The sequence below is a fragment of the Eutrigla gurnardus genome (assembly GCF_963514095.1).
Source record: "Eutrigla gurnardus genome assembly, chromosome: 17".
Classification (NCBI taxonomy): domain Eukaryota; kingdom Metazoa; phylum Chordata; class Actinopteri; order Perciformes; family Triglidae; genus Eutrigla; species Eutrigla gurnardus.
In genome coordinates this window covers 4,261,419-4,275,685 of record NC_139928.1, presented here as the reverse complement: position 1 = coordinate 4,275,685, position 14,267 = coordinate 4,261,419, and the positions used below count along the sequence as shown (strand labels likewise).

General features: G+C 41.4%; 1 protein-coding gene across 3 annotated transcripts in view; it reads left to right on the top strand.

The window, feature by feature from the left end:
* The window catches only part of adcy2b (adenylate cyclase 2b (brain)), a 60,797-nt gene that overhangs the window by 4,008 nt on the left and 42,522 nt on the right, over positions 1-14,267 (top strand). For all 3 annotated transcript variants that reach the window (XR_014598700.1, XM_084032560.1, XM_084032559.1), the window contains exon 2: positions 4,674-4,871. Coding sequence is in view for 2 of the 3 variants with exons in the window: in XM_084032560.1 (XP_083888686.1) it covers positions 4,674-4,871 (198 nt within the window). In the remaining variant the exon portion in view is untranslated. The remainder of the gene's footprint in view (positions 1-4,673; positions 4,872-14,267) is intronic.

Below are 14,267 nucleotides of genomic sequence, written 5' to 3'. Positions count from 1 at the left end.
GTGAGACGCTGCAACGTCACTGTGTGGTCATGCTAAATTTAATATGGAAAACATTTTTGGTTCATTTTAAATGGATAATGGATAGACCATTTAGTCGATCTACTTCAGCTCATGAACAACGAGCCTAATCTCCCCAAAGGACCAGTATTTCGGATTAAGTGACATCTAATGGTTCGATTGGAGATTGAAACCAATTGAAAGCCCTCACCCCTCCCTTTCACAAGCGTGTTGGAGGACAATGGTGGCCTTCAGTTGACAGGGCAACCGCTCCATATGTAGATTAGTAGTGAAGTATCTGGTCAGTTCAACAACAACACATTCTAGTGGGGATTTAACTACACCCACATGTTGCATCAGCAAAGGTGTAAGGAATGTTTAGGTGTAGGAGGAAGATGAGAAGAGGCCCAGTTGTAAATTAAACTTCGCTATCTGATGAAGCCAGGGGCATATATTAGTGATGTCTCTCTTTGTGTGTGTTACACACCAGCTATAGGAAGTAAAGCCCATATAACAAGTAACTAAGCCTCTTTTTGCCGCCTAAATGGCTGAGCAAAACATGACCTTATAAGTACAAAATATAGCTTTAGGATGGAGCGCCTGGCAACCTCTCTCTTCCATTGGAGAGGAAGAGGATAAATTTACTAAGGTGTCAGGATGAGCGAGAAGAAGGCCGATCAGGAAGTAGAGGGCTTTAAAAGACAGACATGTGGTAGGGAGAGTTGGATTTCCTTAGATGCGAGGGTAAGAAAGGACTTCCCAGGTGGAACAGGTGCAGAGACTCTAGGACAGGTGTGTCAAACTGATCCAGTAAAGGGCCGCTGTGGCTGCAGGTTTTCATTCCAACCAAGCAAGAACACACCTGATCCAACCAATCAAGGTGTGAAGGCCAATCAGGTAGGTGAATAAGTCGAGTCAGGTGTGTTCTTGCTTGGTTGGAATGAAAACCTGCAGCCACAGCGGCCCTTTACTGGATCAGTTTGACACACCTGCTCTAGGAAGAACCGGGTGTGGCCACGCACGGTTTCAGACACAGGCTTGATATCTGTTTAAATAACAATCATTCTCATTCCACCTGCCTTTAGATCCATTTATCACCAATCTACACATCAACATCTTTGGGGAAGTTTGCCTAAGAAACCACCTAAATCCTAATTTCATCAGTTTACACTTCACCTTACATCTCATGCCAGCATGCTATATTAACAACAACAATGAAATATTCTACTCTTCATATTGAACTTCTATAAGGTTGAGGAATTGACCAGAAGGAAAATCTTTGGTCTTCTCTCTCTAAACGAGGTGTTTTTCTTAGTTTGTAGAAAGCTCCACCAGAGCAACAGGTATGCAACGGATTCCGTGGGCCAAGTACGACACGCCGTGGCGGCTAAAGTAACTTTCATGTGTAAAATAGGTGGAGTGCAAGATTACGATTTTAAATACAGAATATACAGAAAATACGATATATGAATACTTACTATTTGGTTTGGTTATCGTTGCGTGTATGAATGTGTTTCAGACTGGTTTGATCCACTCAGCAGCATGACCGTCTCTTCACACTGTACTGATGAAGTCCTCCCCCGGGGTGCGGTGATGAATGGGTGCAACGTGCCATTTATCAAACCTCTCAAGATCGCTGAGATAGAAAGCATCCCAAAACGTTAATATCATATACATTATACTGGCATGTGCTGGCGTGTAAACCCACCAGAACACAATTTACTCTCTTTCGGGGCTGATAGAAAACATATATTCATATGCGTTGGAAGCAGTATCAAACTTTTCATTTCATAACGTCCTCTATAAAAATGATCAGGGATCCAGATTTGCTACATATTGTTCTTCACAGTACAGTCTATCTTTATTGTACCAATGTTTTTGGGGGTCAGACGCTGGATGCTCTGCAACCTTCCACCTAGTGAATGTTAACGTTCCTCTCGAGTAAAGGTTTGCTGATTATTGAGGATTTTCATAGAGTATAAATATATTGTATAAATATTCAACAGACACCAATGCATGGAAAGCGCATCATGATTTCAACATAAGGTACTGTCTCTCTTTGTCGCACGATGTATTTGATGCATTGATGTCCTTTCACTGCTCAATAATTAGATGATGGCATTTCTTTTTCTGTCTCTTTCTGCTGCTGCTGCTGCTGCTGCTGCTGCTATGTCTCCCCTGTTCCCCCTTTTTCCTCTCAGTATAATAGCTGGATAAGCCAGACGGGGCTAAAAAAAGGAAATAATTGTTCTGGATGACAATGCAGTATATTATGGCAGGCCGGCACAATTCCCTCCCTCTATGCCATGTCGAGGGAAATGGCTTTAAATGGTTTCAAAGGGGTTTTAACAGGATTAGATTGCCTACAATTGGAAAGTGCAGATGCTTCTTTTTTTCTGACATAAAAAAGTGAAAATTCTGCAGTTACATGGTTCCATGTGAGCACACAGTTTGTGCAAAATGTGTTTTTAAGGTCAAAGGATGGGTATTTGTCACTGATGTCCACTCAGGTATCCCTCTGGTGTTTGAGTTTGCAGTCTTGCTCACATCCTCATTGGGATTCAACCCGTGCTGCAGGCTGACTGTATAGCTGGTGTGGCGTCAGCAGCAGTCAGATCCCCATGGGATCCCCTCGCCAGACCCTGACTCATACTACCTCTGCTACATCGTGCTGCTGCACTAATACATAGCGAAATGCTCTCTTCCTGCTTTTGCTCCGGACAAAATCGCTGCTGCTCTCAACATGCAGCTCCAGACCATTAACCATCACTGTCACGTCGGCTGTAAGAAATAAGTGACATCTAATCTCCCCGTGGCTGGTTAATTTAACATTCACAGCTGCTGGAGCTGTCAGTGCAATTGTGACTTTGGAATAACTTCAATGGCTTTATGTGGGTGTCGCTCTCCTTCCTCTCATTGAGCAAATGATGGGGATTCTGCGGCTGTTCCATCATTTACACAACCTGAAGGGGGCAAAAGGGTGTAGACAGGATTTCATTCTTAGCCCGACCACATTTGTGTTTCTGTGTTTTTGTACACTGAAATATGTTTTAGTCAAAATCAGAAGCTTCACCACAGAATTTCTGTCGGTGGCATCTGGTAGCTTAGAGCAGCACGTAGAACAGCTGATCCTTTCCACATCTAAATCTGTGAATTAAAGGATTATTTCAACAAAACCAGAGTTGACGATTGAGACCAAGATGGTTTTTCTTTTGAGTCGAGTCTGAATGAAGTGGCTAATAAATGACTGGAGTCTGGTGGCTTTGAGGGGAGCATGTTCATTGTATGTTGTGTATGTTACAGGTAATAATTGTCCAAATACCTGTTGATTTTATTCATCATATTCACTTACGGGTATCACACAAACTGTGGTTGCTAATGTTGCAGTGTCTCCATATTGATGTCATTGAAATCATTCATCCTACCGTGGTGATTATATTACTGTAGTGATTGTGACAATGATAAAGGGAATACAAGTAGTCCTTTTGTCTTAGAACTACTTTTTCTTGACGCAAAAGAAAAAAAAAACCATGAGCTATACATGAGATCATTTGCACTTCATTTTGAAAGTTTCTTCAAACAATAATCAATATCTTCCCAAGGCAGAGTGAGGCAAACTATTGCACAAAGACGTGAGAAAGAAGCTGAACTGCCTTGTAAGGAGAAACCTCAGCCTTGTGTGTCGCTTTTAACACAACTGGGACAGTTTTTCTTGTGTACATCCTCCCAAAGCGTGAACATGACAAAGTGAGAGTGTGGAAGAGGCTGAAGAGGATGAGGAGGTGGGTGAGCGAGGTCTGATCGGAGTCAAAGACAGAGAGATATAGTGTGTGTGTGTGTGTGTGTGTGTGTGTGTGTGTTGACAGCTTCTAAATGCTGACTTTGACAGTGAGTGCAGAAGTGATGCTGTAGCACATTCTCTGGGCTCAGACAGTCTGTCTGCTGAACTGTGTGCCGTCCGTTCATCACTTTGTGTTTGTGTGTGTGTGTGTGTCATGTTGTCCCTCTATCCTTATGAGGACTGTATGTCCTCACTAGGACACAAAAGGTAAGAGGAAGGTGTTGGGTGACCTGTAAAGAATATGGTACTCTGTGTTAACATTGTGGCACACAATGTGCTTTGGTCTAATATTAAGAGTGGTTACAAATCCACGTGGTTACAAAAAAAATTGAATGAAAAAAGAATGGCATTTTCTGAAAACCGTGGAGACATTGAATTGACGTTTTAGTCTGTGAGAAAATGTGAAAAAATGGTCCTACTTCTCTCTTGATGTATTATCTCAGTAAAGATTGTAAACATGAGTTTATGGTCTCAATCTCTAATTTCAAGTCTTCTTCAATCCAGCATGATGTTCATTAAGTACATTATGGTCCATTTAGAGTCATATAGGTCGCTACCACGGCATTGCTGCCAATGCTACCAATGCTATTATCTACTGAGATGAATTTAACACTTAGCAGTAAAGTTGACCTTGAATTATAGAAGCTAACTTTGTCAGCAGCTTCACACCAGACAAAACAAACGAATGGGTGAGGCTCTTCTTATAGACAGTATGGCTATATTGAATATGCAAACAGGGGAGTACTGCAAATCGGTGTGTTGCCAGATAGTTATTGTGTTGAACCTGAAGCTACTGTATATAAATCAATGATTCTTTCTCTCTTTGTCTCTACAGAAAACAGAGGACCACTTGACGTTCTTGATCACTGTCCCCGCTGCTCTCTTCCTCTTCCTGTCCATCTTCATCCTCGTCTGCATTGAGTCGGTCTTCAAGCGGATGCTCCGCCTCTTCTCTCTCCTTATATGGGCCTGTCTGGTCACCATGGGTTACCTGTTCATGTTTTCAGGAGGGATACTCAGCCCCTGGGATCAGGTAGATATATCTGTGTGTGTGTGTGTTGTCCTGGTTTTCTGTACGGCACATTCTGCTGTTTAAAATGATAACGTGGCAGGTTTACCAACCAAAATTCAGTCATTTCAGGGCTCTTGATTCCACACAGAGGCAGACTTGAGCAGGCTTCTCATTTCTAGCTGACTGCTTTCATCAGCTAGCTAGCTAAGCTAACATTAGCTAGGCTCGTTTTGAAATGAGAACTATGTAAAGGGGTCTTAAAAGGTCACTTGGTGGTAACAAACATATCATCATAAAAGAGTGAGGCTGCAGGTGAAAAGTCGTCATCATCGTTCGTGGATGATCCATGCAGATGGAAATAAAGAAGTGTTGCAATGTGAGCTCGTTAGCCCTCATTAAGTGGCAGCTTGTTAAAAACCTACTGCACTGCAAGGATACCAAATTGTCTAATAGCAGGACTTACCAGAGGAGAACGGGTCTTAATAAAGCCCAGGCACAGTCTACAGCATGACCAATTACCTTAATTCTAATGTATACTATATTCATGTATTTCAAATGGCACAACACAACTTAATTTTGCAGTTTGTAATTCAACAAAACAATAAAACATGGCTCTTGCACCTAGAATGATGAGTGTAATAAAGGAGAAGATCAGATTGTTATTTCAGGACTGGCAGACAGGAGGGAAATACAATATAACCAATGTGTACAATGTGGCATGAAAAGCCCTTGTCTTGGAAGTCATGCTGGATCAGGTGACTGATAGTGAAATAGTTAAGAGGACATGCTGCTGTTTACAGCTTACATGAGAGAAGACAAACATACTTTTTGAATCCGTTTACCTTACAGTCTTGTATTTTTGGTCATCATCTGAACTCTATATGTGGAGTATCACTTTTACTACACCGTCGGGACATTATTTTGGAGATATCTTAATCTTGACAGGCCTGTCGTGCCTAATTACAGCTGTAATAAGAATAAAGAGGGAATAAATAGAAAGAGAAAAGTTATGATCCACGGAGCAAATTTAAACAATGAATCACCAATTAAAATTCATGCAGAGAAAGCAAATTACAAAGCAAACAAATGGCTGTACCTGCAGAGAAGATGCACAAAAACACACACACTTAAATCACAGCGGCACTAAATTAAAGGTAAAGTCCAGCTATTTAATATTAGTTTGACACTCCCATGAAGTTGGGTGACTCATTATGCGATTCAACAGGGTTTGGAATCAAAAGAGACATCCTGCCTTTTAACTTCATTGGCATTTTTTCATTCATTTCTCCCCCTGCTTGGTAATTGATCCAGTGAAGTAAACAATAAAAAGAATAATCAAATCTAATAATTAAAGTCTGACATTGTGACGCACACAAATTATTATTATTATTATTTTTACATATCCGTGCGTGAGTTAAGGTGTGCCTATATGCTCGCGTGATGTAGTGTGTGTGTGTGTGTGTGTGTGTGTGTGTGTGTGTGTGTGTGTGCAGTCGAGAGTGCAGAATTAATCCTGCGTGTGACAAGTGTTAATGAGGCCTGATGAGAGCTGGAGGTGAGCGGATCAGCAGACAGACACATTAGTTTTCAGAGACAGACTCCTTCTCGCTCTGTCTCAGGAATCCTATTTTCTCATTCTAGCGCCCTGCCCCCCCCCCCCCCTTCATCAAAGCCCATTTTTCTCTCCACCTGCTTCCTCTTCTGCTGTTCCGACCCCCCTGCACCCACCCCACCATGCCCAAATTTCCTCTCTCCCCTTTTCCCTCCCCTTCACTCCTTCCCTCCCACCTCTAGGGTGGAGATATTTTTATCATCAGCCACCTGTGAGAGCATAATCATTCGGCATTATTAATCGCTCTATGCTCCCATGACTCTCCCACTTACATCTATCTATCTATCCATCTATCCATCTATCCATCTATCCATCCATCCATCCATCCATCCATCCATCCATCCATCCTGTGAGAATAAATATAGAAATCTGGGCTGTATCTGCTGCCGGCTCTCCGCGGGGCTGGATTGATTGTTATTACTGAGGGAACAGCATGTCTGGAGGAGCACACAGAGTTAATAGAAGCAAAGGCCTGAATTAGTGCGAGAGAAAGAGATAAAGAGAAGATGGTGCTCTACCCTGTCATTCACTTTCAACCCCTCAACCCCACCCTGAACATGCTCCCCTGCCCACCCTCTTTCTCTCGACAACGAACAAAAAAAAAAAAAGCACCAGCACACTCAAATCTGTTGAACATTATTTTTAAATGATTCATCTTTTGAACAGATTTGAGTGTGCGGATGCTTTTAAAAAAAAAAAAGATCTAGCTTGCTAGTCTCCAGCACCTCAATTAAGTCTGATGCCGGGGTGAGTGGTGTTCTCTTAACAAAAAAATAATGTGTCATCATGCCACCATCTAGCTGCATTACCCAGTTACTGTGGGTTTCATTCAATTTCTGAAGGCCATGGCTCTTTGCAGCAGGCAGATTGAACATGGCTGCCACACCTGGTCCCCCCCCCCCACGAATAAAGATGCAGTCACACATCCGGCGTGTGAGCGTGAGCCTACGTTAGCACATGAAGACGAGAGCGATTGCATCCAAAAATGCCAGTGAGCCTCTTCAGCTCATAAAGGCTGAGCAAAGAGCAAACATTTGATGCGGGTATTCATGCGTGTGTGTGTGTGTGAAACATAGAGGATGGTCATGCTCTCGGAACAAGAGGAAGCTAAGGAGTGATTGGAGAAGCCGAGCCGAGGGCTGCAGCTCCCATCTAGAGGTGTTTGAGGGTGCATTAGGATTCAGGCCGGGGTGCGGTGGGGACGGAGTGTGTGTGGCTGCAGGTGACGCGCCCTGAAATTGGACTGCCATTCTCGATTCCCACAGCGCCGTCAACGCGCCCCTCCCTACTCCCGTCACTATCCAGAGGTAGGAGTTCATTGTTAGGAATCTACGGTCACGGCAAAAATATTACAGGACCTTCAAAACACCTTCCCTGTTGGTAACCCTAGCAACAGAAAGCATAAGCCTACACAAACCACCTCTCTCTGCTCTTTGTGTTCAGGTCTTCTTTTAGAACAAACAAACAATCACTTATATCCTGTACTCCTGTAGAGAAGTAATGATTTCTTTGCAATGCTTCACCAAGTACCAACCTGTCACTGCAAATAACATTCACATAAATATATAGAGGGAGTAGAGGGACAGCATTTCCAGCCTATCACTTAATCAAAGGATCAACAATATGTTATTATATATGTTATATGTAATATGTATATTCTGTACTGATGGCACATTGCAAAAATACTCTGTCACAGTTAAAGTCCTGCATTACAAATAGGTGTGTAAACATAATCAGGAAAATGTGCTTAAAGTATTAATAGTAAAAGTGTTCTCTGCAAAATGTCCCTTATAATTGTTTTTGTTAATTTGTCCTCATTTCACTTAAGTTCAGTACTTAGTTACATTCTACCTCTGATGACATGACTTCCTGCGGTCCAGGAAGATCCATTTCTGTCAGGGTTTGTTTTTTTAGCAAATCTGATTCCCTCCAAGCTGCCACTCAGTAGATTCCTGTTTGCAGACCGACTCTCTGAACCTGTAAGACACGGGACACAAACAGACAGGCAGGAAGGTCAGAGAGGTCAGAGTTCATCTGGTGTCCCAGTTGAATCTGTGACCCGGATTGCTTTGGTCACCACCAAAGCCACCATAACAGGAAGCGGCGGACTGACAGCAGGGGAAGTGGGCAGGGTTGAAACGGAGGTGGGCAGGTATCGATGAGCAGCGCAGCACGAAACACTTCTGCACAACACCGAAATATACGCACACAAAGGTCTTTGATGGAAACCTGGAAAGTTAATACAGTAAACAAGCAGGAAGCTCCATCTAAATATTGTCCATAGTAAATCACTGTAGTTCATTAATTCCCATAGAGTATGAAGTATTGTATTACGCTTCAGTATTTTCGTTGTGTTGTATATTGTTTTTAAAGGAATTCTTCAGCCCACAAAATTACTACTTGTATATCAATTATTCAAGGTAGCACCCCGTGTTATTTCCAATCCTTAAAGAAATCTGCTTTTTTATTCTCGCATGCCTCCGGGGTGAACAGAGAATACAACAACAGAGTAACCTCTTGATAAATTGAAGTAGATGAGGGTTGTGTTTAACAACAACAAAACTATGTGGGAAACATCTGTTTACAAGCTCTCACGCAACTTGCAGCACGATCCAAGTTTTATTCATCCAGTCACATACTAAACCCCAAACACGAAGGAAGGCGTTCCACCCATGTGACTCCGGATGTGTAGTAGCCTGTGCATGCGTGAGACTGTTTGTTTTGCAGAAGTGTTGAAATCGTATCGTGTGTAATCGTGTGTAATCGTGTAGTGAAGTCGTGAGTAGTGAAGAGTGAATAGTGAAGTAGTGAAGAGTGAAGAGTGAGTAGTGAAGTAGTGAATAGTGAAGTAGTGAAGTGGTGAATAGTGAAGCAGTCAAGAGTGAGTGTTGAATAGTGAATAGTGAAGTAGTGAATAGTGAAGTAGTGAATAGTGAAGAGTGAAGTAGTGAATATTGAAGAAGTGAAGAGTGAAGTAGTGAAGAGTGAAAAGTGAAGTAGTGAATAGTGAAGTAGTGAAGAGTGAGTAGTGAGTAGTGAATAGTAAAGTAGTGAAGAGTGAGTAGTGAATAGTGAAGTAGTGAATAGTGAAGTGTGAAGTAGTGAAGAGTGAAGTAGTAAATAGTGAAGTAGTGAAGAGGGAATAGTGAAGTCGTGAAGTAGTGAAGAGTGAATAGTGAAGTCGTGAAAAGTGAAATAGTGAAGAGTGAATAGTAAAGTAGTAAAAAGTGAAGTAGTGAAGTGTAAATAATGAAGTAGTGAAGTAGTGAAGAGTTAATAGTGAAGTAGTGAAGTCGTGAATAGTGAAGTAGTGAATAGTGAAGTAGAAGTTGTGAAGTAGTGAAGTCGTGAAGTTGTGAAAAGTGAAGTAGAAGTTGTGAAGTAGTGAGTAGTGAAGTCGTGAAGTAGTGAAAAGTGAAGTAGTGAAGAGTGAATAGTGAAGTTGTGAAGTAGTGAAAAGTGAAGTAGTTAATAGTGAAGTAGTGATGTAGTGAAGCTGTGAAGTAGTGAATAGTGAAGTAGTGAATAGTTAAGTAGTGAAAAGTGAAGTAGTTAATAGCGAAGAGTGAATAGTGCAGTAGTGAAGTAGTGAAGAGTGAAAAGTTAAGTAGTGAATAGTGAAGTTGTGACAAGTGAGTAGTGAATAGTGAAGTAGTGAATAGTGAAGCAGTGAAGAGTGAATAGTGAATATTGAAGTGGTGAATAGTGTAGTGGTGAAGTAGTAAATAGTGAGGTAGTAACGTAGTAAATAGTGGGGAAGTGAATAGTGAAGTAGTGAATAGTGAGTTAGTAAAGTAGTAAATAGTGAGGAAGTGAAAAGTGAAGTAGTGAATAGTGAAGTAGTGAAGAGTGCAAAGTGAAGTAGTGAATAGTGAAGTAGTTAAGAGTGAGTAGTGAATAGTGAAGTAGTGAAGAGTGCAAAGTGAAGTAGTGAATAGTGAAGTAGTTAAGAGTGAGTAGTGAATAGTAAAGTAGTGAAGAGTGAGTAGTGAATAGTGAAGTAGTGAATAGTGAAGAGTGAAGTAGTGAAGAGTGAAGTAGTGAATAGTGAAGTAGTGAAGAGGGAATAGTGAAGTCGTGAAGTAGTGAAGAGTGAATAGTGAAGTCGTGAAGTAGTGAGGAGTGAATAGTGAAATAGTGAAGAGTGAATAGTAGGGCTGCAACGATTCATCGAGTTACTCGATTAACTCGATTATGAAAATTCCTCGAGGCAAAACATCTGCCTCGAAGCCTCGTTAAATTCCTATGACGCGCCTATGTGCAGGGATCCGATTGTTCCACACGGACCGTTGTTCAGGAAGCACCAGCGCGTCATACACGGTCATTCATTCTGAATTTAGTTGGCGCGATGGCGGAAAGTCAGACTCAGAATGTCCGTAAACGACAGAGAGTATCGGGGCTAAACAACGGTATCCTGCTTGCCCATGTGAGCGATTTATTTCTGACAACAAAACGAATGCGTAAAGTTGTAAAATGTGTGACTAGATGTCTCCTCGTCTCCGTGGCGCATTTCTCCGTTTTGTTGTATATCGATCACTTCTCATCCGCCATCTTGCGAGTGACGTATAGAGTTACGTTTATGCATCGGACGCTCCTATTGGCTCCCGTAGCAGCTTTTACAGCCAATCGGAAAGCCTGATTTACGCTCGGCTGTGAGTTGTTGTGTTTGCCCAAACGGACGGAGGAGTTCATAGCAGAGAAAAGAATGGTCAAACAGTTACTGTAGTGATAGAGAAAGCTAAATACATAAATGGCACAGAAGAAGTACACTATATACACACATATTTAGGGCAGGGAGAGGAAAGGGCCATTGCTGGCAAAACAAAACGTAAATTAAATGTTATCCATGTTTTATCCAAGTTGATTTAACTGTATTGTTGTTAAATTCTCACTGGCACTTAATAAATGGGCTTAGTTTTGGAGCCAAATTTTGGAGTTGGAATGAATACCTCTGTTTATTTTTTTTAGAAATGCTTGATCATTTTACAGCCACATAATTTTCGTTATGCATTATTTGTTTTGGTTGTTTAAAAACGCATTTTTTTTTTTATCCGATTCCTCGATTAATCGATCGATAAAGTGCTAAATTAATCGATTACAAAAAGAATCGATAGCTGCAGCCCTAGTGAATAGTGAAGTAGTGAAAAGTGAAATAGTGAAGTAGTGAAGAGTGAATAGTAAAGTAGTAAAAAGTGAAGTAGTGAAGTAGTGAAGAGTAAATAATGAAGTAGTGAAGTAGTGAGTAGTGAAGTCGTGAAGTAGTGAAGTAGTGAAAAGTGAAGTAGTGAAGAGTTAATAGTGAAGTAGTGAAGTTGTGAATAGTGAAGTAGTGAATATTGAAGTAGAAGTTGTGAAGTAGTGAAGTCGTGAAGTAGTGAAAAGTGAAGTAGTGAAGAGTGAATAGTGAAGTAGTAAATAGTGAAGTTGTGAAGTAGTGAAAAGTGAAGTAGTCAATAGTGAAGTAGTGATGTAGTGAAGCTGTGAAGTAGTGAATAGTGAAGTAGTGAATAGTTAAGTAGTGAAAAGTGAAGTAGTTAATAGCGAAGAGTGAATAGTGCAGTAGTGAAGTAGTGAAGAGTGAAAAGTGAAGTAGTGAATAGTGAAGTTGTGACAAGTGAGTAGTGAATAGTGAAGTAGTGAATAGTGAAGCAGTGAAGAGTGAATAGTGAATATTGAAGTGGTGAAAAGTGTAGTGGTGAAGTAGTAAATAGTGAGGTAGTAAAGTAGTAAATAGTGGGGAAGTGAATAGTGAAGTAGTGAATAGTGAGTTAGTAAAGTAGTAAATAGTGAGGAAGTGAAAAGTGAAGTAGTGAATATTGAAGTAGTGAATAGTGAGTTAGTAAAGTAGTAAATAGTGAGGTAGTGAAGTAGTGAAGTAGTGATTATTTTTGATTATACTGCTTGACTTGGATGAGAGTCTGTAAAGGGGTGTTTTGATATAGTTCAGCCATCGTTTAACACAGCCTCCATTTACTTCAATTCTAAAATAATCTTATTTGTGTTTTGATCCTTGGTTCACCACAGAGGCAGCGTGAGAAAAACAAGGTCTAATGGGGGTAATGCAGTTACTGTGTCCACTCTGCTAGCCGGTTTGGAAATGAAAAGGTGAAGCAAATCTGAAGCGTGGTGCTTTCTCTCAAGCAGTAGCTGAATTATTTAAAGGGATCATTTGCGTGTTATGAAGTGTGTTTGTATGAGGTGCTTACAGAAGGTTGCGACCCCCAGTTCGGGGACGCGAGAACCAGCACAGGAGCAAAGTAGCGCTGCTGTGGACTCGGGGAAGCAGACCTGAAAGTGAAACTCATGCTCACTTCATCACCAAGTCACCACACTCCTTTGACAGAAACAGTTTCACTTTCAGTCGAGTGACCCAATTGTAAAATATTCTCTATAAAGCATGATGTTGAGTTATTTTAGGTGGTTCTTTCTTTCAGGGCTAAAATCTATTTGTACGTAAACACTGTATAAGCATTGACACGACCTGGCTCATAGGCCACGTCAAAAGAGGAGGAAGCACACGGTTTAGAGTTAACAAAAGAAATATATTTATTTAACTATTCTGAAACTAAACTGAACAGACAACAAAGGAGAAAATGTGCGGTGTGGAAATCAGTAGTCAGTAAGATGGTGATGTTGTTGGTGGAGAATGTGCTGCGAGGGTGTTGTATGGTGCAAAACTTAGACGAACAAAAAGGTAACGCCAAAAGAAGCAAAAAATGCGCTGCCGTCCTCAGGGGCACTCAAATGATAAAAGACAGGGCTTTTCACCACCACCACACAGGACACTGGCCAGGTGTCCTGAGTTGCCCTAATTAGAGCCCCATACTCCAATCAGCCCTGGATCTGAGGAGAGAGAGGAGGAGAGAGACTGCCCAGCACAGGCCCTGAAAAGGTACCTACAGGGGCTGTGACACCCTCCCCCTAAGAAGAGGTCCCATATAGGGGACCGAAATAACGTTTACATCCAGCTGCTACACAAACAATGCTACATACGCAACAATACACAAAGGAATACTATGAACTTATGATACTATACCTAATAAAAATTACATAAAGAAATAATGTCAGACCATCTTCAATGACAATTTTTTTTTTTTTTTAGTTAACAGATACTTGCCCCATAATAAGTCTCCAGTACATCCAGCACCATCTGCCCCAGCACACCAAACCCTCGCTCCTCAGCAACAGAGATTTGCCTAGGATTTCTGTGAGCATTTAAGAGGAGGAAGACAGAAGGCAGGAACAGACAGAACAAGTAGAGGAAGGGGACATAACCGGTCACTGTGTCCTAAACACACTAGGCCCCACTCCCAACCCTTACCTAATGGGCTCTAGAGAGGGCATCTGCCACAACATTCTCCAATCCCTTTATACATCTAATGTCTAGGAAGTAGGACTGCAACATTAGAGACCATCGTATAAGTCTCTGGTTCGGACACTGCAAAGAATTCAGAAAGGTTAATGGATTGTGGTCCGTATAGACCACCACAGGTGCAACCCCTGAAACGACATACAGTAAACCTCAAAGTGTTTCAAAGCCCATATCAAAGCCAGTGCCTCCTTTTCAATAGTTGAATAATTTAGTTGATAGGAGTTAAACTTTTTGGAGAAAAAACTCACTGGCTTATCAACACCCAAATCATCAACTTGCAGTAGCAGTAGTAAGAACAGGAGCACTACATAACAAGGCCTTGATGTTTCCAAAAGCCTTTTGACATTCAGAGGTCCAGACGTACACTGCCTTTGCCTTCAGAAGGTTAGTGAGTGGCGATGCAACTGTAGAGAAGTTACGACAAAAACATCTG